The sequence below is a fragment of the Mobula hypostoma genome, chromosome X2 (assembly GCF_963921235.1).
Source record: "Mobula hypostoma chromosome X2, sMobHyp1.1, whole genome shotgun sequence".
In the NCBI taxonomy this organism is placed as follows: Eukaryota; Metazoa; Chordata; class Chondrichthyes; order Myliobatiformes; family Myliobatidae; genus Mobula; species Mobula hypostoma.
In genome coordinates, this window is record NC_086129.1 from 22,461,560 (window position 1) to 22,489,338 (window position 27,779).

The following is a 27,779-nucleotide window of genomic DNA, read 5'->3' on the forward strand; positions in this document are numbered from 1 at the left end:
GCTCCTGTGTCTGAGACCACCAGCCTTTTAAAATTCTCTCCCTATGAAGCTCTTGCCCATCTGAATAAGCTCTTCTAATGAAAATTTTCCACTGATGTGAACTCTACCCCCTCCAGCAGAGAGTCTCTTGACAAAGTCCCCACTTGTGAGATTGCCCCTCCATGAAAATGCCCATGCACAGTATAAAACTGATCACTGTGTCCATTTCTCCTGTATATCAGTAACCCAAGACACTGAAGACCAGCAGTTATAAGCTGCTTTATTATCTATATGGAGAGGGAATGGAAAGAGAGAGACAGCAATTGTTTATCTAGGTGTCTATTCCAATCAACTAATGGACAGCCTTTACAGGGTTTTGTAAAATCAGATTCAGATTAAATTATTTATCACGTGTACATACAGTGAAATGTGTTGTTTACATTAACAACCAGCACTCCCAATATGTGCTGGAGGCACCCTGCAAGTGTCGCCATGCATTCTGGTGTCAATGTAGCGTGCCCACAATGCTCAGCGGAACAACATAACAGAACACAACAAGCAACAAAACAGTAACAGCTAAGCAAGCTCCTTTTCCCTCCTCCCAACACCTCCCACTCCCCACCAACACACATGGACAGATCTCTAACTCCAGGGCAGGCTTGAGGGCCTCCAGTCTCCAGGCTTTGATTTCTGGACCTCCGATTGACCTCAGGGCTTTGATCTTTGGTATTGACCCCAGGATGAGCCGATGACGGGACCCCAAACTCCCAGCTCGACTAGCTGATGATGGGACCTTGAACTCCAGGCTTGACTAGCCAATGGTAGGGTTCTGAACTCTCTAATCATTGTTATAGCATAGGTCTCATGCTATAATCGTCATTGGCATGTACACGCAATATTATATGTCACAAATGTTACAGGCCACCTTTAAAAAAAAACAAATATCTAAGGTACCTATCAAGTATGTGTTTGCTTTAACTTTAACAAAGACCTCCAAATACCTGGATTGATGAGCTACTCAGAATTTGAAAAATAAAATTAAAAGAGGTCATGTGCCAGAAGCTGAAATAAAAGCAATAGATACTGGAAACACTCTGTGGGTGCTCCCTGAACTCGGTCTACAGAGTTAGTGGTACATTTCCCAACCTTGCTTCACATTCAGGCTAGCCAACACTTCCCTCCAGGTGATTGTGTAGACACAGAAATGGTTGCGGGGCACGGGGAGTGGTGGTGAGGATTGGGAGGTGGATGGGCGGTATGATGCCCTCGTGGTCTTCTTGTGCCGATTGCTCTGATCTGGGATGCTACCTTATGTTGTTGAACCACAAGTTCTGTGTTGTGGGACGTGTTGAGATCCCACTGCATTCTGGCGTTAGATTCAATTCAGCTTCATCCTCGCTGTGTCTCCAACTCTGAGCCATGGGTAGCCAATCCTGCGACAACATTGAACAGAACCAATACTAAAGGTGCCTGCCACATAAAAGTCTGCCGTCCCAGTGTGCCCTGAGGACTCTGCAATGAATTTCTAAAGACAGGCTCTGAGCTGCCAGAAATGCAGGAGGATCTGACATGGATGCAAGAGATTCAGCAGATGCTGCAAGTAAAGAGTAACTGGAGGAATTCAGCAAATCAGGGAAGCATCTATGGAGAAGAATAAAGAGATGATGTTTTGGGCTGAGAACCTTCATCTGTTCTGATGAAGAGTCTTAGCCCAAAACATCAAGGGTTACATGGATTTGAACCATTTCTCTGAACCCTTGTCGCTCAAAGAGTGGCTTCACCAAGTCCATGTTAATCCCTTCCAAACCTTTGGAAATGTTAATGCTCAGATCTTCACGGGAGTGAAAACCATCCATTAGCTCCACAAATGATTTATAAAACATATGACAATTGTAAAATAATCCATCTATTCCAGGTAAATCTTCTTTCAACTGCTTCCAACTCCTGAGCATCCTTCCTAACATAACTATACCAATTTTATGCGCAGCAGTTCAGAAAGAATTAAAGTAATCTGCAAAGCTAACATGGTTTTAACATGGAAATCAAATTTGATCAAGTTTTCAGAGTTCTTTGAAGAAGTGAGACATAATGTGGGTAAAGGGGAACATGGCAATTAGTAGCTGGGGAGGGAGAGCAGCAAAACTTACAGAATTGCCCATTGTATTTTCTCTTATGGAGTCTAGTTTACCTGAAGAACCATCATGTACCAAGGGGAATGTGAAGCTAATGTATTCAAGATGACATGGTTGGATCTGAATCCTTGTATACTGACTGCTAGGTGATCTGGAGAATTGGTAAGCAGCCTAGGAGGTTAGATCATGTAAACGTTACTTGGAGAATAAATTGGAAGCTCTGGTAACAGAGTTTGGCCAAGGTTCCTGGCCAGTCATCAAAAGACATTGCTAGATTGACCACCAAGACAGAAATTGCAATCAGGAAGGGAGTGAACTAGTCAAGAAGTAGAAGTCAATAATCTCTGGACTCTCACTCGATGGCAACCATGAATATATGGGATTAAACTCATAATTTAGCAAGTGTTTGTGTTGGAGGTTTAGTGTCAACCATTTTAAGTTATTGTATTTGCTTAAGTCAAATAAAAGTATACCCTCACTGAATAATTCTTTGTTCTTATTTATGCTTTAGTTAGATCCACATAGATGCTCTCCTGAGGGAAAACTGCTTGGCTATTTTCAATTCCTTTTTACTTACTTGTGGTAATCTTCCACCCTTACGTGTCAGGAATTCATCAATCTCTTACTTAAAAATAATCAAAGACTCTGATTCTATGCCCTCCTGAGGGAAGTTCCACAGACTCATGGTCTTCTGAGAGCAAACGTTGCCTCATCTCAGTCTTCAATGGATGACCCATTATTTGTAAAAATGCTCTTGGTTCTGGATTCCCCTACAAGAGGACTCATTCTCACCACATGTATTAAACCCCACTCGAATCTTACATGTTTCAAGTTCAAGCTTATTGTCACCTGACTGTACAACCGAACAAAACAACATTCTTCTGGACCACGGTGTACCCACAAAATATACATCACACTCAGCACATAAAATAAAATAATGCCACAAATAAGTTAATAAAATATATTTCAAAGTGCATGTAGTGCTCAGGACAGTTAAGCAGTACACAGGGAATGGTAAACTGCTTGCTGACCGAGTGACGAGTCCTCGGTGGTAGCAGGGTACTCATTAGTTTCGTAGCCTGAGGGAAGAAGCTGTTACCCAGTCTGGTAGTCCTAGTCCTGATGCTCCCGTACCTCCTTCCTGACAATAGTGGGTCAAAGAGATTGTAGGGTGGGTGGTAGGGCTCCTCAACAATGCTTTGGGTCCCTTGTAAACAACACTCTCAGTAAATGTCAGAAACCAGGGTTCACCCCTCTTCCTCTTCCAACTCCAATGGGTAGAAGTCTGGTCTGCCAGGCCTTTTCTCCTAAGATAACTCATCAATTACAGGAATCAGACAAATAAGCCATCTCTCAACTGCTTTCAACACATGAACATCCTTCACTACGCAAAGAGGCTAATAATATACACTGTACTCCAGATGTGGTCTCATCACTACTCTTTATAACTGAAGAATGCAAAGCAGTAATGCTGAAAGAGGCCAGCCAGTCAGGCAGCATCTGTGAAAAGTTGCTACGTAACTGCCTTTTCTTGAATGCTACTTGTATCCTTTGTAATGAAGACAGACACAAAATATCTACAGCATTGAATTCATCAGCTATCTTTTTATTTTAATCCCCGGCTCACTCTCTTTTTCCTTCGTCCTTTAGCATCCCTCATTTATTACTGCTGTCAATTAACTCCACATTTCCCAATTCCTCCCATAATTCCAATTCTCATAGATAATATAGAACAGTACAGCACAGGAACAGGCCCACAATATTGTGCCAAACTAACTAAAAAGCAAATCAAAAAGACCCAGACACTAACCCCTCCTACCTACACCAAGTTCATGTCCCTGCATCTTCCTTACATCCATGTACCTATCCAAACGCCTCTTAAGTGCCTTAAACGTATTTACCTGCACCACCAAACCAGGCAGTGTATTCCAGATATCCACCACTCTGAGTAAAAAAGCTTATTCTTCACATCCTCTTTGAACCCAGCCCCTCTCACCTTGAATGCATGCCCTCTGGTATTAGACATTTCTACGCTGAGAAACAGATGCTCCCTGTCCACTCTATCTATGCCTCTCATAATCATATAAACCTCTATCAGATCTCCCCTCAGCCTCTGACACTCTACAGAAAATAACCCAAGGTTATTCAACCTCTCATGATAGCTCATGCACTCTAAACCAGGCAGCATCCTAGTAAATCTCTTCCGCACCCTCTCCAAAGCCTCAACATCCTTCCTATAGTGTGGTGACCAGAAATGTGTGCAATACTCCAGATGTGGCCTGACCAGAGTTCTATGAAGTTGCAACATAGCCTCTTGACTTTTGAACTCAATGCCTTGATTAATAAAAGTAAATGGTCCATAAGCCTTCTTCAACACCCTATTGACCTGTGTAGGCACTTTCAAGGAGTTATGAACTTGGATCCCAAGATCTCTCTGCTCAGCAACATTCTTAAGGACCTTGCCCTTAACAGTGTACTGTCTCCTTGCATTTGCCCTACCGAAATGCAACACCTTTCATTTATCTGTGTTAAACTCCATCTGCCATTTCTCAGCCCATATCTGCAACTGATCTATATCATGCTATATTCTTTGCCAATCTTCTACACTATCCACAACTCCACCAATCTTGGTATCATCCGCAAATTTACTATCCCACTCATCTATATTTTCATCCAGGTCACTTATATACATTACAAACAGCAGAGGTCCCACAACAGATCCATACAGAACTCCACTAATTACAGACCTCCAGTCCAAATAAGTCCCTTCAACCACTACCCTCTGTCTTCTATGCACAAGCCAGTTCTGAATCCAAACAGCCAATTCGCCATGCATCCCATTCATCTTAATCTTCTGAATTAGCCTCCCACAAGGGACTTTGTCAAACGCCTTAGACAACATCGACTGCCCTACCCATATCAATCTCTCTCGTCATTTTGTCAAAAAACTCAATCAGGTTGTTAAGGCACAGCCTGCCACACGCAAAGCCATGCTGGTTCTCCCTAATTAGGCCATGGGTTTCTGAATACTCATATATCCTATCCCTCAGAATTTTCTCCAACAATTTCCCCACAACTGACATGAGACTCACTGGTCTATAATTCCCAGGATTTTCCCTTGTTCCCTTCTTACAACTGGCCACTCGCCAGTCCTCCAGGACCTCGCCGGTGCCTAGAGGACATGAAGATTCTGGTCAAGGCCCTAGCAATCTCATCTGTTGCCTCCTTCAATAACCTGGGGTAAATCCCATCAGACGCTGGGGACTTGTCCACTTTAATATTCATTAGGAGGCCTAACACTTCCTCCTCTTTGACCTCTAAATGCCCTAACATATTTATACACTCAGCACTGATCTCCTGGTCCTCCATATCCTTTTCCTTGGTAAATACTGAAGCAAAGTACTCATTAAGTACCTCACTCACATTCTCTGCATCCAAGTAAATGTCCCCCCCTTTATCCTTGAGTGGTCCCACCATCTCTCGAGTTACCTTCTTACTCTTGATGCATGTATAGAATGCCTTGGGATTCACCTTAGTCCTACTTGCCAAGGACTTTTCATGGTCCTTTCTGGATTTCCTAATTCCCTTCTTTAGTTTTTTTCTGGCTTCTTTATAATCCTCATGTCCTGAATTCCATAGCTTTAGATACATTTCCTTTTTCTTCTTGACTAAATTTATCACCTCCCTGGACATCCAAGGTTCTCTTATCTTACCATCCCTGTCCTTCCTTCTGACAGGAACATACCTTTCCTGTAGTCGGTGCAATTAATCTTTAAACACCCTCCACATGTTTGATGCGGACTTGCTAGAGAAAAAGTGTTCCCAATTAACGCTTCTTGGTTCCTGCCTAATGCCCCCGTAATTTATCCTTATCTATAAGTATCCTGAAAGTTAAGGAGTTGTGGTCACTTTTCCCTAACTGATCACCCACTGAAAGGTTAGTCACTCGCCAGGTTCATTGCCTAACACCAGGTCCAGTACAGCCCCTCCTCTTGTTGAACTGCCCACATATTGATTAAAGAAATCTTGCTGGATACACTTAACAAATTCAGCCCCAGCTACACCCCTTACACTAAGAAGGCCCAAACGCCAAACTCCAAATTCCAGAACACCCTGAGCTCTAATAGCATTGCATTAACCACAGTGCTACCATGGGATTTGCCATTCATCTTTTATTTACTTCTCCTTTAGACAGGTCATAATTAATAAATCTTCACCACCCTGTCTCAGCAACTGTGTCACTCAGTCTCTCTTTGTCTCTGTCCTATTGCAGCCACGTTTTGTCCTCTCCAACCCCTCTTTACAACTTTCAATTTAACTATCTCTGGTTCTCATAGAAAGGCATGAACCTGGGGAGGCAAAAATGTGTGTTACATCTCTGTTCATGTTGTCTCTTTGTTAGGAGATAAGTGTGAATTAAAACAAAACTTCAATTGGTTACAAAATTCCTTGAATCCATGAAACTGAGGATGTTGATATTTCACACCAATTTGTGAACATCTGACAGAGGTATACAAATTTGCGACAACATCGTAGTTAAAACTTAAACCTTTTTCCACAGCTTCCCACCTCTCTCGAAACACTGGCAGTGGCAATGAGGCCGCAGTGGTGGTGCTTCACCAGCAGAGGGCGGGTAATCCATAGTTACAGAAGCGAGCACCCGACAGTGTCCCAGAGGGTCCTGCCGGCTCTCTCCACACACTGCATACATGCTGCAGCAAACCTGAAAGGAGAGTGACTTTGATTTGAATGCAAAGCTTGGAGAGTCAGTCTCCCCTGGGTTTATTGGGTGTCTGTACAGCATGCAACCTCCAGATACAGGTATAAAGCTCCCCAGCTATTATATGGGTAAAGGGTTTCACTTCATGGAAAGGCCCACACTTCCGCAAACGTCCCATAGAATCATAGAGCAGTTGCGACTCAGTAGGCTATTGTATCCTTGCCAGCAGGAAGAGAGTTGGCTAACCAAATCCCACCTGGTCTGTGCCCCTGAATCAGAAACAGGTTGATTGCCACTGACATATGCGATGAAATCTCCTCCGTTACTTACATGCCATCTCCAAAGGGATCGTACCACTAAACATATCTTTACCTCCCCCCACTCTCTGCAGGGATTGCTTCCTCCGTAATTTCCTTGTCCATTCATCTATCCCTACTAATCTCCCTCCTGACACTTATCCCTGCAAGCAGCCAAAGTAGCAATTCACCTCCTCCCTCAACTCCATTCAGGGCTGCGAATCTGCTGGGGTCCCTTGTTGTGCCCGGTGCTCCCGATACGGCCTTCTCTATGTTAGTGAGACCTGTCCTAAATTGGGGGGCCGCTATGTCGAGCACCTCCGTTCCATTTGCCAAAAGCGGAACTTCCCGGTGATCAAACATTTTAATTCCAATTCCCATTCTTGTTCCGACATGTCTCCTCTTGTGCTCAGGTGAGGCCACCCTCAGGGTGGAGGAGCAACACCTCCATCTGGGTAGCCTCCAACCTGAAGGCATGAATATCGATTTCTGCTTACAGTAAAAAAATCGCTCTCCCTCCCCTCTTCTATTCCCTACTCTGGCCTCTTACCTCTTCTCACCTGCCTATCACCTCCCCCAGGTCCCCTTTTCCTATGATCGACTCTCCTCTCATATCAGATTCCTTCCTCTCCAGCCCTTTAACTTTCCAACCCACCTGTCTTCATCTATCACCTTATAGCTGCCTTTCTTCCTCTCCCCCTATCTTTTTATTCTCCCTCCTGCCATCTGGCAAAAGGCACTGAAGCATTCGGGCTCTCACAACCAGACTATGCAACAGTTTCTTCCCCCAAGCCATCAGACTCCTCAATATCCAGAGCCTGGACTGACACCAGCCTACTGCCCTCTACTGTGCCTATTGTCTTGTTTATTATTTATTGTAATGCCTGCACTGTTTTGTGCACTTTATGCAGTCCTGCGTAGGTCTGTAGTCTAGTGTAGTTTTGGTATTGTTTCATGTAAGCGGACTGTAAAAGCTTTTATAGATATGTAAAAAGGAAAAGACTGGTAAAGACAAATGTAGGTCCCCTGCAGACAGAAACAGGTGAATTGATTATGGGGAGCAAGGACATGGCAGACCAATTGAATAGTTACTTTGGTTCTGTCTTCACTAAGGAGGACATAAATAATCTTCCAGAAATAGTAAGGGACAGAGGGTCCAGTGGGATGGAGGAACTGAGCGAAATACATGTTAGTAGGGAAGTGGTGTTAGGTAAATTGAAGGGATTGAAGGCAGATAAATCCCCAGGGCCAGATTGTCTGCATCCTAGAGTGCTTAAAGAAGTAGCCCAAGAAATAATGGATGCATTAGTGATAATTTTTCAAAACTCGTTAGATTCTGGACTAGTTCCTGAGGATTGGAGGGTGGCTAATGTAACCCCACTTTTTAAAAAAGGAGGGAGAGAGAAACCGGGGAATTATAGACCGGTTAGCCTAACGTCGGTGGTGGGGAAACTGCTGGAGTCAGTTATCAAAGATGTGATAACAGCACATTTGGAAAGCGGTGAAATGATCGGACAAAGTCAGCATGGATTTGTGAAAGGAAAATCATGTCTGACGAATCTCATAGAATTTTTTGAGGATGTAACTAGTAGAGTGGATAGGGGAGAACCAGTGGATGTGGTATATTTGGATTTTCAAAAGGCTTTTGACAAGGTCCCACATAGGAGATTAGTGTGCAAACTTAAAGCACACGGTATTGGGGGTAAGGTATTGGTGTGGGTGGAGAATTGGTTAGCAGACAGGAAGCAAAGAGTGGGAATAAACGGGACCTTTTCAGAATGGCAGGCGGTGACTAGTGGGGTACCGCAAGGCTCAGTGCTGGGACCCCAGTTGTTTACAATATATATTAATGACTTGGATGAGGGAATTAAATGCAGCATCTCCAAGTTTGCGGATGACACGAAGCTGGGTGGCAGTGTTAGCAGTGAGGAGGATGCTAAGAGGATGCAGGGTGACTTGGATAGGTTGGGTGAGTGGGCAAACTCATGGCAGATGCAATTTAATGTGGATAAATGTGAAGTTATCCACTTTGGTGGCAAAAATAGGAAAACAGATTATTATCTGAATGGTGGCCGATTAGGAAAAGGGGAGGTGCAACGAGACCTGGGTGTCGTTATACACCAGTCATTGAAAGTGGGCATGCAGGTACAGCAGGCGGTGAAAAAGGCGAACGGTATGCTGGCATTTATAGCGAGAGGATTCGAGTACAGGAGCAGGGAGGTACTACTGCAGTTGTACAAGGCCTTGGTGAGACCACACCTGGAGTATTGTGTGCAGTTTTGGTCCCCTAATCTGAGGAAAGACATCTTTGCCATAGAGGGAGTACAAAGAAGGTTCACCAGATTGATTCCTGGGATGGCAGGTCTTTCATATGAAGAAAGACTGGATGAACTGGGCTTGTACTCATTGGAATTTAGAAGATTGAGGGGGGATCTGATTGAAACGTATAAGATCCTAAAGGGATTGGACAGGCTAGATGCGGGAAGATTGTTCCCGATGTTGGGGAGGTCTAGAACGAGGGGTCACAGTTTGAGGATAGAGGGGAAGCCTTTTAGGACCGAGGTTAGGAAAAACTTCTTCACACAGAGAGTGGTGAATCTGTGGAATTCTCTGCCACAGCAAACTGTTGAGGCCAGTTCATTAGCTATGTTTAAAAGGAAGTTAGATATGGCCCTTGTGGCTACAGGGGTCAGGGGGTATGGAGGGAAGGCTGGGTTCTGAGTTGGATGATCAGCCATGATCATAATAAATGGCGGTGCAGGCTCGAAGGGCCGAATGGCCTACTCCTGCACCTATTTTCTATGTTTCTATGTTTCTATGAAACGTATAAGATCCTAAAGGGATTGGACAGGCTAGATGCAGGAAGATTGTTCCCGATGTTGGGGAAGTCCAGAACGAGGGGTCACAGTTTGAGGATAGAGGGGAAGCCTTTTAGGACCGAGATTAGGAAAAACTTCTTCACACAGAGAGTGGTGAATCTGTGGAATTCTCTGCCACAGGAAACTGTTGAGGCCAGTTCATTGGCTATATTTAAGAGGGAGTTAGATATGGCCCTTGTGGCTACAGGGGTCAGGGGGTATGGAGGGAAGGCTGGGGCGGGGTTCTGAGGGATGATCAGCCATGATCATAATAAATGGCGGTGCAGGCTCGAAGGGCCGAATGGCCTACTCCTGCACCTATTTTCTATGTTTCTATGTTTCTATGTAGCACCATGGTCCTGAAAAACATTGTCTTGTTTTTACTGTATACTGTACCAGCAGTTATGGTCGAAGTGACAATAAAAAGTGACTTGACTTGACTTGACTTGACTTGACATCTTCCCCATTTCTTTTCAGTCCTGAAGAAGGGTCTCGGCCCTTAGCATTGACTGTTTATTAATTTCTATAGATGTTGGCTGTCCTGCTGAGTTCCTCCAGCATTTTATGAGTGATCCTCTGCTTCTTGTTGCTCAGTCAATTTTGGATTGAGATGAACACTTTGTCCCCTTGGATATCATGGCCTTCTACTTCTCTGACAGGCTTCCGTATGGGGCCTTGCCAAACACCTTGTGCAATATATATTAATTACATCAGACATATTGCCCTCATTGGCATTCATTGTTACTTCCTCATAACCTAAAATCACTCAATTAGTCAAACACAAACTTTCCCCAACAAATCTGGGAGAATAATGAAATAAAGACATTCCTGAAGTGAATCAGACAATTGTCCAAGAAGAACAAACATTCACATACAAAAAAAGAACAGGACCGAGAGCAGAGGTGGATCATATTCCAATAACATCTGGTGACTTTGAAAGTTCAAAGGATTAACACCAGACCAGCATTGATGAGTGTGAAATAAAGTTTTGCTTTAGTAAATATTTGCAAAGTGTTTAAATGTATTAAATCAGTTTATGTTTTTTCTTGTTAAGGAAAGAGGAACACCATTGAAGGTGTATATTAGTTGTGAACTAATTGTTTCTTCAGGGATCTGGCACTTTAAGGTTTGTGGCTCATGACTAATGCCCCTCTGCGTGACAACGACGTTAGTAGGAAGTTTCAGAGACTGTCTCTGAAGAGTCCTTCAATAAACATAGCAACAGAAGAACGAGAAGCAGGAGTAAGATATTTGGCCCCTTGTACATGCTCCTCTTCTCAGTGAGCCCCCTCAATCCTATTGGATCAAGACTTCCAAAGATTCACACCATCCAAGAGAAGAACAAGAAGCAGAATGAAGATGTTCGTCAGATCTGCAGTTGTGCCCAGTTTGCTTAATTACCCTTTTCTGACAGATTTGCCAGGCGACCTATCACTGGTAAACTTTCACCATATTCACTCTATCGCAAGTGTATTCTTAGGTTGCAAAACACACCTGCACATTCTATTACAAATGGGGCCCTATAGAATTGGAACAAAAGCCTCTATGCTTGCACTCAAATCCTCCTGTAGAAACCAACATACCATTTGTCTTCAGTGACAAGCACAGGAAGTCCTTCTGAACACCAACGCCTTTCATGCTCACACCATTTGTAAAGTACTCGATGTTCCTATTTTTCTATGGAAGTAGATAATATAGACATACACTATATTTTCTGTATTATATTCTGTCTGTCACGTCTTTGCCCATTTGCTTAGCGTGTCTATATTTCCCAAAGTTTTTTTCTGCCTCCTCCATATAGACCACACAGCCTCATATCACCAACAGACTTGGATATTCCACCTTTGATTTCCTCATCAAATCATTGATACAGATTGTAAACAGTTGGAGAACCAAAGCCTACAAAAAGTAGTAGACACAGCCCACATATTGAGGATTGGTTTATCTAGGTGTGCTTGAGTTTCATTTAATAATCTCTTCTATGACACCTTATGGAAGACCTCCTCAAAATCCTTCCAACCTGTAATAACCTATGAAAGTTTGGGAGATGGCGAACGTCTGGGGAACCTTCTTCAAAACTCTATGATGCAGGTCATTAGATCTTGGAGATTTATTGGCTTTTTCCCACTAATTTGTTTATTCCCACTAACCTCTCCAATACTAGTTCTTTACCAATCTTAATTTCTTTAAACTCATCATTCACTATGGACTTGTTCTCCAATAGTTTCAGGACAATTTCTGTACCTTCTTCCATGAAATCAAACATGAAAAATTAGTGACACAAGAAATTGCTGATGCTGGAATCTGGTGCAACGATCAATCTGCTAAAGGAATTCAGTGGGTCGTGCAGCATCTGAAATGTGGAGGGTGGTGGTTGGGAGAGGCGTGGAAGAAATTATTGATGTTTCAGGTTGAAACCCTACTCCAAGATTGGCCAGATGTAGGGTTTTGACCCAAAATGTGGACAATTCCTTTCCCTCCACAGATGCTGCTCAACTCACTGAGTTCCTCTGGCAGACTGGTTTTTGCAACATTATTTTACCTTCTTTGTCATTTCCTTTTTCCTCATTACAATTCTCCTGGCTCAGTCTATTTGGGATCCATGTTACTAGTTCTTTATCTTTTTGCATGTATATAAGAGATTTTACACCTTCTATTTCTGCCTAATCTGTTCTTCCATTCTACTTTCCATTTGCTTATCAATGCCCTGGTCTCCGTCGGTGAATTCTGAAACATTCCTAATCTGCAGTTTACTGTTTTTTTTGTAAACATTACACACCTGTTCCATTGGTGTATTGTTATCTTTAACTTCTCTGGTATAAGTAGGTACAATTCTTCAAATTTGAGATATTTCTTGTTTCATTTTTTCAATGTGGTTGATTAATCCACCATTGCCAACTAAAGCCTCACATCTTTGTAGTTTTCTTTATTCAGATCCAAAATTCTGTGTAAACAAAATTCAATTATTTTCAGTTTGTACGTGAAACAATATCTTATTAAATCACTATTTATTAACTCTCAGACAAAATTAATCAATTACTCATTTTGTCATTAGAGTTCAAATATAGTCTCCCACAGTTCTTCAATATGTCTATCTGGAAAACCTTTCTTACTCATTTCATAAAATTCAATCCTCCACCATATCTGCTCAATTGACACCTAGTTTGTTTACGTTCTTTATGCCTCAGGTGTGTCAATCTGCATGTGCTCCAAAGAACTTTGTTACAATTAAAAAGTCAGTGGGAACACATACTTTACGTTAGATGTAAAAGGGATGTGGTACCAGTTCTAAAAATAAGTGAGTTCTGGAAAGATATAAACAAGGATGGGAATTATAAAATCCAAGTGTTGCTAGGCTAGGAGCTGCTGAGGGGTACGTGTTGGCTGGAGTGGGAGCAAGGAGAGGGTGGCCAAGGTTACGCCTGAGCTTAAATGCAGGCAATTTTGAATATGTTTAGATTTACAGTAGGTTGAACTTGGAGAATTGGAAGAATATCTATGCATGTCACCTGGCATCAGTCCTTGCAATGTGAAATGTTGCAGCTAACGTATACGCAGCTAGCTTCTACCAAGGACAGTGTAGAGCTCGGGCACAAGGCTTTTGAGTGGCTGGTGTGTCAGAGCCTGACAGACCTCCTTGGCTTAGGGACTGATTGCTTCCAGGAGAGGATAGGTGAGAAGAGAGTGTGACAGAATAGAAAGTAATGTGGCTTAAGGTATGCAGGGCAATGGTTAGGTTGCTACATAAGTACCCAGAATACATCAGTTCAAAGCCCAGTGTGCAGCCTGAGAATGTGAATCGAGCTGTCCTGTGTGAGTGGGCAGTAATTACACCAAGTCCTGCATGGGAGGGCAATAATTACCCACTGTCAAGGCTGTGTGCTGTGGTTGCAGGAACCTCAGGCAGATCGCGAGTCATGGTTCACATTGCAATATATCTGCTCTAAGTGTTGACCCTGGTCCAGCTGACCACATTGACCAGGCAATCAATGGGTTCAAGCCCACCTCCAGAACCCAAACTCACAGGTGGAGCAATGATGCTGGAAACACTCAATAAGACAGGCAGCATCTGCGGAGAGAGAAACTGAATCAGTGTTTCATTGCCAGAGATATGGAATGGAAACAGTCCATGCTGACAACTATCCATAAATATACAGTATACTGGTCCAATCTTAATCTATGTTTATTCTCCCCACATCCTCATCAATTGGAAATTCGAGCACCCAGAGGAAACCAACGTGGTCACAGGGTGGATGTGCAAACTTCCCAGACAGCACCGACGCCAGGATCGAACCTGGGACTCTGGCGCTGTGAGGCAGCGGCTGTCCTCGGTGTGCTACTGTGCTGCCCTTCATCCAGGTCCTCGGATGAAAGGTCATCAATGCTGAAGCATTAACTCTGCTTGCCTCCCCACAGATAATGCCTGACTAACTGAGATTTACCATCAGATTTTGGATGTGTTTTGACCCACCGACAGAGTATTCAGTGGGAAGTGTGGGTTCTGGTGCCCCTTTTGTTAAGATGGGGAAATGCACCCACTGTGTTAATTGAAACAGGCAATCTGCTGGCAACAGCTGCCCAGAGTAAAATGTAGCTGAGCCCGGGAATCAGGTATTCTTGGTAAACAACATCTTGCAGGCACCTCTGCATTTCGGCTCTTACTACGGCAGCTGTAAATTTCTGGCAACCACATCAGGGAGGCCTGGTTTCAATGATCTGGCCAAGCCAGCTGTGAGAAGCTGCTTAAGCAAGTCATGAAATATTTTAAATGAACAAACCTATGAAAGCTTAGAGACAAGAGCCTGCAGATGCCGGAATCTGGAGGAACTCAGCAGGTTGAGAAGCATCTGTGGAGGGAGATGCTCTTCCTCTGCACTGTCCATTTCCCTCCACAGATGCTGCCTGACCCACTGAATTCCTCCAACATTTTGTTCCTTGAAGCCCATGAAAGCATTTCTAATATGTCTTTGTGTTTCAGCATCGTCGTTGTCAAAGCAAATATATGTATTAAAATCAACATGGTGTGCTGGAGGAGACAATGACTTTGTGAATTATTGTTAATTTTGTATTGGACACAACTTCATGTAATAAATCTGTTCTGGTTAGAACCAATACACCTCTGCCCACAAAATGCTGGAGGAAATCAGCAGGCCAGGCAGCATCGATGGAAAAAAGTACCATCAACATTTTGGGCCAAAACCCTTCAGCAGGACTGGAAAAAATAAAGCTGACGAGTAGATTTGAAAGGTGGATGGAGGGGAGAGAGAGATGCCAGGTGATAGGTGAAACTGGAGGGGGAGGGATGAAATAAAGAGCTAGGAAGTTGATTGGCGGAAGAGACAGAAGGCCATGGAAGAAAGGAGAAGGGGGGTGTGGGAGGAGCACCAGATGGAGGTGATGGGCAGGTAAGGAGGTAATATGAGAGAGGGTCAAGGGGATGGGAAATGGTGAAGGGGGTGGGGGATGGAGGCGTTACCGGAAGTTATGAGAAATTGATGTTCATGCCATCAGGTTGGAAGCTATCCAAATGGAATATAAGGTGTTGTTCCTCCAACCTAAGTGTGGCCTTATCCCGACAGTGGAGGAGACCACGGATGGACGTATCAGAGTGGGAATGGGAAGTGGAATTAAAATGGGTGGCCACTGGGAGATCCCGCTTGTTCTGGCGGATGAAGGGTTTCGGCCCTAAACCTCAACTGTACTTTTTTCCGTGGATGCTGCCTGGCCTGCTGAGTTCCTCCAGCATTTTGTGTGTGTTGCTAGGATTTCCAGCATCTACAGACTTTCTCTTGTTTGACACCTGTACCCACTGTGGTCTTCTCTCTAGATCTAGTTCAAGTCTTGAAAGTAAAACATAACTGCAGCTTGGCAAGTCTACAAGACCTTTACATTGTAGTAACTCAGAGAGAAAGCCTGAACTATGCACTGTGTTGCTCAGAATGCTGTCACTGTTACTCTTTTTCCTTCTCCTAGCCCACCTCTGCTTGCAATCTCTGGTACGGCTACCCAAAGGTAGATGAACACAAGCATTGCATATGCCAGTCTAGTACACTCGGGAATGGAAGGGAGATTTTGACTAAGTTCAGCTGTCAATGGTAGGGATCTTGATGGAGAACCAGTAACTGAGTAACTCAGGGGATTTGAATGGACCTGGTTTCCAGTGCTGGTCTGGGTGATCCTCTTTACGTGCCTTAGGGGGCAGGTTTCACCGTGTGATCTGTGGATGATACAGGCTGCTCCAACATTTCAGGAAAGCGACATGCGTGTGTGTAGGTGGGGCGGGGGGTGGTGGCAAAGGGATGCGTTCTGATGCTTCATTGTATGTTGGCTTCATGTTGTTCTGCTGAACATTGTAGATATGCTACATCCACGCTGGAATATATAGTGACATTTGCGGGCTGCCCCCAGCACATCCTGAGATTGTGTTGGTTGTTGACTCGAACGACACATTTCACTGTATGTTTTGATGTACGTGTGATAAATAAAGAAATCTAAATCTAAATTTAATGTTGCAGTTCCCAAGGCCCCCAAAAAGGCCACTATTCTCTGACAGCAACTCACAATCTGTCTGCTTCTAGTCCATAGAAGCTGGAGACTATCCACAGATCACAGGTTGCACTCAGGTCCACTATGAGTGTAACCTAAGAAGCTTTATAAGACCAAAAGACATAGGAGTAGAATTAGGCCATATGGCCCGTTGTGTCTGCTCCGCCATTTCATCATGGCAGATTCTTTTTCTTCCGCTCCTCAGTCTCACTCCCCGACCTTCTCCCCGTAACCTTTGATGCCGTGTCCAATCAAGAACCTGTCAATCTCAGCAATTTAATACCCCCAATGACCTGACTTCCACAGCTGCATGTGGCAATAAATTACACAAATTCACTACCCTCTGGCTAAAGAAATTTCTCTGCATCTCTGTTATAAATGGACACCCCTCTATCCTGAGGCTGTGCCCTCTTGTCCTAGACTCCCCCACCATGGGAAACATCCTTTTCCACACCTACTCTGTCTAGGCCTTACAACATTCAAAAAGTTTCAATGAGATCCTCCCTCATCCTTCTAAATTCCGGTGAGTACAGACCCAGAGCCATCAAACATTTCTCATATGATAACCCTTTCATTCCTGGAACCATCCTTGTGAACCTCTTCTGAATCCTCTCCAAGGCTAGGAATCTTTTCTAAGATAAGGAGCCCAAAACTGTTCAAAATACTCAAGGCGAGGCCTCACTGGTGCCTTATAAAGCCTCAGCATCATATCCTTGGTCTTGTATTCTAGACCTCTTGAAATAACTGCTAACATTACATTCGCCTTCCTCACCTCTACCTGCAAGTTAACCTTAAGTGTGTTCTGCATAAGACTCCCAAGTCTCCTTGCATCTCAGATTTTTGGATTTTCTCCCCATTTAGAAAATAGTCTGCACATTTATTTCTACTAGCTAAGTGCATGGCCATGCATTTTCCAACATTGGGTGTATTTGTGGCACCTTGGCTTCCCTACCTAGAATTATGACTGGTTTGAGTAGAGTGACCAAGCGATTGAGGAACTAATTAACCCCAAATCTTTAGGTGTTCCTGGTTTAGAACAAACAGGATTGGAGAGATCCAGCTTCTGCCCAGGATCGAAAGGGCAGTTGGAGAGAGACGGGGAGATGGTGAGAAAATAGGACTTCAGCAACTGATTGATTGTCATAACATGTACAAATTCTACAGTGTAAAAGATGTTCTTCATGCTAACACCCAAGCCCTCACCCCAGTGAAACCCAGGAATGGGGGGTGAACTCATCAGGGGCAATGGCATAGTTGCTGTCCACAAGTTGGAACACGTCAAAGGCTTTCTCACTGTTTGACATAATTGTCCCTGACTCCATCTCACTGCAGCAATCCTGACCTCGAGGTCAAAATCGGCATATCCCAGGTTAAGGATAGCCTCAGGATCTCTGATGAAGTCCTAAACTTCACCAATGAAAAGCTCCAGACACAAGATGTCCACATCAGGGAAAGGGAGAATATTCCAGGAGACCTCAGATATGTCATAAATTTGACTATTTTAAGGAAAATTGACAAGTTGGATTGTGGGAGCCATGGGGGATGTTCGCTCCCTGCTGTCCAGCAGTGTTCTCCCTCCTGCCTGACCCCAGTGGCTGAGAGCGGCTTCTTCAACCTCAGTGTGGATTCTGTCCATCCAGATTCACAGTGAACGTGACCTTCACCAAGCAATAATCCGAAGAAAATTACCAGAGGCAGGGTTGGCCAGTGTATGAGGCCATTTTCAACCTCACCCTAAGCACCTAACTCCAAAAATGCCCTCTAAACTCTACTGCCCACTAAAATTTGTCCCGATTTCTGTTTGTTCTTGGACAAATGTGAGCCATGATAATAGCTAATGGGTCTACCGCAGAGCTATTCGCTGTGAAGATTGATGCTTGTGTTACTGCCTAAACATTCTCTGTAGCAACAATACTCCTTAACTCCAACAACATCTCATGGGAATAGAGCTAATCCTCAGAACTATTAGTAAACTGTTCAACCTAAACACAAGAACCAAGGCCACTTGAACCTCAGTAATTGTCTACCTGCCATGTCAGGTATCTCATGCTGCATTAGTGGGAATGATCTCTGTCACGAAGCACGCTGGAAACGTTGGAACCCAAGTGCGGAGAACAGATAGGCTCCTATGTAGAGATGGTGACCAAAGTTTATTCTTCAGAATTCCAACAGAACATTGGTGGCTCAGCCGGGCGACACCATGAGAAGTAACATTCTCAAAACTAGGGCCCCGCGATTAGTGCTAATGAGGAGTCCGCTTAAATAATACAAGTAACATAGAATCCCTCAGCCTATCAAAATAAACTTAACAAGTTGAAACAGAAAGCACCAGAACACCGCATTACAAACAATGAGTCACTCAAAAAAAAAACACAAGGGACTCTAAATGATTTTGACTGTCATTGAACAACAATTAACCAATTCAGGTGCTCTTAGAGCCTAATGCTCTCTGGCGCCCTGCACAGGCCTGAAGAGTTCATTGCAGCCTGAGTTTCCCACGGTAACAATATTAGCATCTCAGAATCTTTAAAATGGGAGTGGAAGGAAATCATCCATGATATTCAAGAACTGTTTAAGGAGAAGAAGGTACTCAGTCCATAAAGAAGTGGTAACATACATCTCTGTACTACTCCCTCAACTGCACTGAACGCATTGTTAAACTCTTAAACAGACCTCTCATGCACTGATGAACACTTGATCTCCTAATCCATCTTGTCTTGCCTCTTATACTTTATTTGTCTCCCTGCACTTCACGTTCTCTGTAACTGCAACACTGTATTCTGCTTTCTATTTTTGTTTTTACTGTCTTGATGTACCTCTGATCTGTTTGGAGGCCATATAGACAAAATCTTTTCAATGTATCTTCGTGCATGTGATAAAAATAAATCAATACCAATAGTAATACCAAGGTGCCAACCCAGATTATGTGCTTGGACCTCTGAAGACAGTGGTGAGCTCACAGCTTTCTGATTCAGAGTTGACAGTGTTCTCAATGAGTCCATTCATCGTGCATAGAAACATAGAAACATAGAAAATAGGTGCAAGAGTAGACCATTCGGCCCTTCGAGCCTGCATCGCCATTTATTATGATCATGGCTGATCATCCAACTCAGAACCCTGCACCAGCCTTCCCTCCATACCCCCTGATCCCTGTAGCCACAAGGGCCATATCTAATTCCCTCTTAAATATAGCCAATGAACTGGCCTCAACTGTTTCCTGTGGCAGAGAATTCCACAGATTCACCACTCTCTGTGTGAAGAAGTTTTTCCTAATCTCGGTCCTAAAAGGCTTCCCCTTTATCCTCAAACTGTGCATGTCTTGACAGTGAATATGGGCTAAATAACAAAAGGGAATCATTCCTGATCCCATTTTTAAACTGATATCTACACATTTGTACTTCTTAACCAAGCCATCTGGCAGTACAAAACTGAGCAAAATTTAGGACTGCATAATGGTGGTTACTGGTTGAACAGTCAGTACCCTGTGCCACTGGTGCAGACCATGAGTTCGAATCCCACCACAGCCACTGGGGAATTGAAGCTCAAAGTTATTAAGTTAATCTGGACTGGGAAATGCAAAGCTGATCCCTGGAACTATGTTAATAAAAATGGCCACCTGTTCACAAACTTAGTTCAGGGAAAGAAGTTGTTGGCTTCACCTGTCCAGTTCTCTACGTGACCCAACAGACTGACCAAAATGTTGTAACTCACACAAAATGCTGGAGGAATTCATCAGGCCAGGCAGAATCTATGGAAAAGAGTAAACAGTCAATGTTTTGGGCCGAGGTCCTTCAGCAGGGCTGGAGAAAAAAAGATGAGGAGTCAAGAGTTAGAAGGTGGTGGGGGGGGGGAGGAAGAAACACAAGGTGATAGGTAGAACCAGGAGGGGGTGGGGGTGAAGTAAAGAGCTGGGAAGTTGATTGGTGAAAAAGATACAGGGATGGAGAAGGGGGAATCTGGTAGGAGAGGACAGACTGTTGATAGTTGACCAAAACTTTGATAGTTGATTTAGGGGCAAGTAGAGACAGAGACAATAAATGCCAGTATTGCCAGCGAATAAACTTAAAAAATGCAAGGTTTTGGATGCAAATTTATTGGATGGTGAATTACTGCATAATCAATCACTTATTATCCAATTTCTGATCATGACTATGACCATGATCTCTTCCTGTGCGTTCTTAGTTTAGTTGAAATTCCAGATTAAATCTGCACTCCATGTTATAATCCCTCAATCAAACGGGATTAAGGAATTAACACTGACCACAGTGCACACTACGAGATTGATCCCTAAGGTGGGAGGACTATATAAGGAAAGGTTAAGCAGATTGGGACAATGCTCTCCAAACTGTAGAAGGTGATTGCAATGCAACACTTTGATCTAGAATCAGAATAAGGCTTATTATCACTGATATATGTTGTGAAATCTGCTGTTCTGTGGCTGCAGTACAGTGCGTGACATAAAAGTCTACTATGAGTTACAATTTTAAAAAAGTATGAATTAATTAATTAAAATTAACCAACAAACAAATAAATAAATAATGGACAAAACTCTGATGGGTGTTAGAGGGTAGACAGGGAGTTATTTTATGCCCTATCTGGGGCTGTATAGAACTAAGGGTTACAAATTCTAAATAGAAATCAGACATTGAGGTTAGAGATGAGCAGAATTTTTTTTCAGGGAAAATAGTGTTAATCTTTGGACTTCTCTATACCAAGGAGCTGTGGAGGCATGGTTAGTGAGTTTATCCAGGACAGAAATTGATAAAGATCTGGATATTTTGAGAATCATGGGATTGGGGTTAGTGAAGGAAAATGGTATTTGTCTGTATGATCAGCCATGATACTAGAGTGTGGTGGAGCAGTCACAAGGGTCTGTGTGGGGTTGTCTAGGGGTGATAGCTGCCAGCGTGTGTCAGATATGCCACGCTGATTGACAGAAACAATTGATTCACTTTTTCAGATGTGAGTGTGCAGCATTTTTTGCTCATCCCACATTACACTTGAGAAGGTGGGGCTGAGTTGCCTTCTTCAACCTTTTCAGGACTAATAGTGAAGGTACTCCCATGGGGCTGTTGGGAGCGAGCTCCAGGATTTAGACCCAGTGATGATGAAGAAATGGCCTCATATTTCCAAGTCAGGACAGCATGTTTCTTGGAGGGGAACCTGTAGGAAGTGGTGCAGAATAAAGGACAAGTTGGATAATCATTGCTGTGTCTGTTGCTCTGAGTTTGTGAATGGCAAAATTGGGAGAACAATTATACACAAACAGAAAGACTGACACACACCAAATGCAAAACAAGACAAACTGGGCAAATAAAAATAATAATGGGAACATTTTACAACTCAGGCCCTTGAAAAGTGAGTCTATAGATCTGTCAGGCCTAAATAGGCAGCACCTCCCCATCTCCACCCAGCTAACAAGAGTCACCTGCTACTTGTTTCTAACTCACCACCTGCAGCCTATTTAAACCCAACTCTCATCCACAGTACTTGTTCACTCACCGAACCAACCAGCTTCAACCAGTTGCTCCCAGCCTTCAGTTACCTTGTTGCCTGTTGTGTCTAGTATCTGTTCTCTCTCGTTTTGTGGCTTCTCGTGGTTTGTTATTTTGCTGTCTATTAATAAAGCCTTTGTTTACCTCTGAAATGTCTCCGCTGTTCTGCTATTAGTACAAGCCTCCTCTACATTCCTTGACAAGATCATAAAATCAGTTCAGAGTAGTTGTGAAGTTATCCACATCAGTTCAGAAGCCTTATGGTTGATGGGTAATAACTGTTCCCGAACCTGGTGTTGTGAGATCTAAGGCTTCTGTACCTCCTGCCTGATGGTAGAAGTATGAAGAGTATTAACATTAGCTCTGCAATCTCTGATGAGGCATCACAATCATTATTTCATTTTGGGGAGCTTTCACTGAGGTACTCCTGTTATAACTAAGGTAGAAGTTTACCTCCCTTTTCTATTGAAGATTCTGAACATGTTTTCTTCTGCCATCTCTGTAATCATCACTTGTATAAATTACATTTCAGTCTCTCTAATCTAATTGCCAACCTTTACATAGCACACACAATGAAAAATCAAAATCGCAAGATGTTCTCCAGTGCATTGACTCTCCTTGCCTTCTTTGACAAATTCACGTCCTAGAAGATGAATGACCTCGTTACCCTTCTCCAATGGCATATAATGAAAATGTTCTCACTTTGTTTAAACCATTATGTCTAGTCATTGTGAGGCAAATCTATAGATGCCTTCTCTTTCCACCCGACCTTCTCTACGGCTTCAACACGAAAAAGATCAATTACCCTTTCTTTGTCTCAAGACTCGATTACTCATAGTGTCTCAGCGGTTTTCCCAAATTTTGCTATCCACAAGCTCAGGCATGAGCATCCAACTTGTCCCTTATTCTGCACCAAATCCTGCCCACCCGTTACCCACTCTGTTACCGACCATCACTGCAGCAGTGAATACATGAGGGGTACTGGAATGTTGCCTGGCATTTTGAGGAAATAATGGCTAGGGTGGGATTGCTTTCTTGGGAATAAAGTGTGGCCTCACCTGATCCTTTGAGATATGAGATATCATTACTCTCATACTCAAATTATCTTGCAGTAAAGACTTTCTTAATTTCTGGTGATATGATGATTCATGCAACAAAATACCCAAATCATTTTGAATACTAATTTGTTTCAAACTCCCAGTATTTAAGAGAAATAAAAGGAAGAGATTATATAGCGGGTGAAGAGAAGCTTCTGCCTCTTCTTCCAACCTTGTCCACCACCGGATGGTGGACATCATTGCCTAAAGTGGTGATGGAGGCAGAAAGACTCAAAGCATTACATATGACCTGGATGAGCACTTGATTAGTTGATTTGATGTAATCTAAAAAGCTACAGATTAAAAGCTGGTTGTTAGCTATTAGCACGTTGTGATGAATTTTCTTTGTAAGTTGATTGATAATTGTAGGCTGATACTGTTCGCTGGCCTTTCACGAGATGCCAGGTTGACAGTTTTGATTTGGCCTGACATCTGGAGTTCATTGTCCTGAACCCTTTGAACATCTCATGCAGCAGAATCCCACTGCCAAATACTATCATATCCACTATCCTGCGCTCTCCACACTGATTCATACTTTTGCTTAAAACAGCCAATACAAATAGTCTTGGCAGAGAGTTCAGATCTTCACAGCAGTGTCCCAAATGTGCTTTACATCTTTAATACAAAGTTCTGCAAAATAACCAGGAAAAGCAATTTTGCCAAGGTAAGCCATTTTCCTGCAGATGTGATGTTCTTATGTTTCAGTCTGTTGCTCATGAGTAAAATTGTTTCACCTAGGACAATAATTTCAAAGCCAACATTCTGGAATTCAAGTGTAAATGTCAGCTGGAACAATATCACAGAAAGAAAATGCCCAGATACATCCAAAATCTGTAAAGAACTGTGCATGTATTGTAGAGCTCTGAAAGAACATGTCCCCTCTCTTTTGCAGAGGAAACCAATGAGGAGTATGTGTGAAGTGTGGGATGATCAAAGGGGCAAAGATCCAAATATCTCTGATGTAAATTTTAAAAAAAGACTGTGGACGGTGAAGAGGCACCTAATGATGAGATTTCCTTAATCCAGACCATTGAAATCTGAGGCTGGCTGATATCTTGTGTAAGGAAACATGGTCAGAGTGCAACTCATTTGTAACTGAGGCCTCATTACCAACTCCTGTGTCAGTAGTTTTCCTGCAAGTGTTCGGCAGTACTTGCAAGCAAGCAAACATCAGATGCCATTAGGTGAATCATCCATTTTGAGGCCAATTTCCCATTGGATTGAGTTCCATTCAGAAATAGTTACTAGCCCAGGTGAAACCACTTATTTATAAGATTTCCTTATGATCCTTGTCCTGCTTGGTGGCGCAATAATATCAGTGACTCCAGAGCGAAGGTTCCCGAGTTCGAATCCAAGTCGGGTTGAGCGTCAAGCTAGCAACTCGGCCTCGTAAAAACAAGAATAGCCTGTTACAGAAACGTCGTCATGACGGTGCCCTGATAGCTCCCCTGCCAAGTTAAGGGCTATTTTTCTTCTTCTTCTTATGATCCTTGTGTATAAACGGACGTAATCTCTAATGGATGCAGTTACTAAGGTGGGAGAGTGGAAATGGTCTGTGCCTGGAATGTACCTCTGAATTGACTCCAGGGCTGTCTATGTAAGGTGGTGATTGGAATAGAAGTGGTCCATTCATTCTCAGCAAGCATTTACGAAAGGCACAACTGACCTCTATCTTCACTAACCGATCTGGGCCCCATTCCTAGTGTTGCCAATGTAGTTTGCAAGTAGTTCTGGAGGTTTAATCACTTGACACCTTCTATCCTTCAGTTCTACCTGATGCATCCATTATATTTGCATAGTTTATAACTAAGAATAGAGGGCAAAAAAACGTACTGTCTTAACACCTCTGTGACTTTCTCTGAGCTTGGCGTCAGATGTGGTGCACGGAGGCAATGTGTGGTCTAACAAATGGTGCAAATGATTGCCTTAGGTGTTTTTCTTGTGATCGCAAGACCCTATTGGACATCGGCAATGTAGAATACTGCAAGTCCAGTTCATTGTGTAGCCCCCTGGTAAGCCTCAGGCTCACTCAGCTCGCGTCTGTCTAGGGGGAACAGCCTTTGGCCCGGCCAACCTGGGTAATCAAGTTTGTGTGGATGCTGTGTGATGTACCCCACCCTGCCAAATAACTGACAATACACCATATGTGATTACAGTAAATGATTACACTTTATAGATCTTACTGGAACTATGTAATTAGTAGAGATACAATATAAAAGGAAAGTAAAAGGCGCCAAACTTATCAAAGTTCAACCACTTCATGTACAACTGCTGGAGCTCAATTAACGGGGTCTTCTTTCCACCATTCGATCCCCTCTGACCTACTCGACCCACCGCCTGGGACCAACCACAGTGGTCGACCGGACGCACCACATGAGTCTGTCTTCGTCTCCTCTCCTCGCTGAAGACCCTGGGCCTCGGACTCCTGCTCGGGGTCCGTTCCATCGACCAGCTTACAGCATCACGTCTTCTCTCTCTGTCCCCATCGCTCCTTCTCCCCCAAAGCCCGCGAAAACAATAGTTTACAGACACACAAGAAAGAAGATCTATCCCAATTGGTTAGCAAATGAATACGATTCTCTTATCAGTAATTATAACCCAAACAAGCTGCGAGAGAGAAGCACTTTCTCGGCAGTTAACATAACAAAGAAGCCATTTTATTAGCCTTAGCAGTAACATAAACGAAGAAACCCCTTACAATCGGTTCATTGGTGAGACCGATGGCGGGGCAGTTGCATGGACTAGGCCCTCATGCCATGGCATCACCTGTTGCAGCTACCTAGGGGAGGAGCTGCTGGAGGTGGTGTGAGAGTGAGAGAGCAGAAGTGCAGCAGGCTTGCTGGGGTCTGTGCTGGCTTGACAGTGTGCCCCTCCCATTTGTGCTGCTCTCCAGTTTTTGCTCAGCGGAAGATAATTTGGATTGTGTTCATCAGTGGCTCACTAGCACGTGATGAGGAACTGCTGCATTCTTGTTCTTGCAGAAACATGGCTCCAGGACAACATCCCATGCACCATCAATTTTTAGACCATGCCACTCTGGGACTTGGGCTATATTATTTTGTGTGTGACTGTATGTTTTTCAGCTATCGTAACTATATGTGCTATGTGCGCTATGTGTTATGTGCCACGTGCTGTGTGGTGTGTGCTGTGTGTGACTATATGTTCTGTGTTTTGCACCTTGGTCCCAGAGGAACAATGTTTTGTTGGGCTGTATACACGTGTATGGTTGAATGACAATTAAACTTGAACTTCAACTTGAACTCCCGTGGCAGCAACTCAATGCATAAAAGTTTGCAGACATGGTCAAGAGGTTCAGTTGTTGTTCAGAATGGGGAAGAAATGTGATCTGAGTGACTTTGACCATGGAATGATGGCTGGCGCCAGATGGGGTGGTTTGAGTGTCTCAGAAACTGCTGATCTTCTGGGATTTTCATGCACAACAGTCTCTAGAGCAGGAGTTCCCAGGCTGGAGTCCATGGTGTTAAAAAAAACATTGAGAACCCCTGTTCTAGAGCTTACAAAGAATAGTGCAAAAATAAAAAAAAAATCCAGTGAGTGGCAGTTCTGTAGACGAAAGCAGCTTGTTATAAAGAGAGGTCAGAGAAGAATGGCCTTCAAGTTGATAGGAAGGTGACAGTAGCTCAGGTAACCACGTTACAACAGTGGTGTGCAGAAAGGCATCTCTGAATGCACAGCATGTTGAACCTTGAAGTGGATGGGCAAAAGACCACACTAGGTTCTGCTAATAAAGAAGCCGCTGATTGTACCTTCACAGGATTTCAACTCAAAACATCAACAATTCCTGTCCCCCCATCGATTATGCTCGACTCACTGAGTTCTTCTGCAGATTGTTGCTCCAGAGTCCAGCACCTACAATCTCCTAGGTCTCCATTTCTCCATTGTCCCTTTTAAGTCTCCAACCCTTTTAAATGTTGAATTAATGTGGTTAGATCAGTCAACATGTTGTTGAGGCATCTTATTGAAATGACTCAGCCAGTGTTGGCTCACCACGCTATTTGGGAGTGATGTTGGCTTTGAAAATCAAGGTAGCTGGCTTTATTTTCTCTTGCACCATATGTTCATTTCAGGACACAATGCCACCAGCCAATGAACTATGGTCTGGGTGCCATCTCTGACTTATTGCAGGTTTGTTCAATCTCAGAGAAGTTGCAAATGGAACTATATGCTGTACACAACAAAAAAAAAATAGTTTTCTTCCTGATGTAGATATTTTGCAGGTACAGTTGTCTGAAATCTATTTACTGAATTCGAACATTTCATGATGTGCTGTTTGATCAGAAGATTTGGAAGAAGCATTAGAAGAATTTGGACAATGCCAGTTACACAGGAGTGATATCAAGAGCGTAAACCGAGACTGTTAAAGGATAGAGGCTTGATATATTTCATGTGATAGACTTTTGTACTGAATAATTCACAAAGTAGATGGCATTTGTTACATATTGAGTTTCTAATTCAAACTGGAACCTGTGTAAGGTTCTAAGTTGCTCGCATCAATAATTGAGCTGATTGTTTTACATTATTGATACCTGATCTAGTCCCATTAAGCAAAATAGTTTCATCATCCAAGTTGAAAAAGCCCCCATGCCCTGCTCTGTGCCATGCCATGCATCCTCAGGTATAACTAGAGAGATACCC

General features: G+C 43.3%; 1 protein-coding gene across 1 annotated transcript in view; it reads left to right on the forward strand.

Moving 5' to 3' along the window:
- LOC134340873 (V-set and immunoglobulin domain-containing protein 10-like 2) overlaps positions 1-27,779 on the forward strand; it is a 119,820-nt gene that overhangs the window by 7,666 nt on the left and 84,375 nt on the right. Inside the window, exon 3 of the mRNA XM_063038445.1 lies at positions 13,529-13,658. Within this exon, the coding sequence (XP_062894515.1) occupies positions 13,529-13,658 (130 nt within the window). The remainder of the gene's footprint in view (positions 1-13,528; positions 13,659-27,779) is intronic.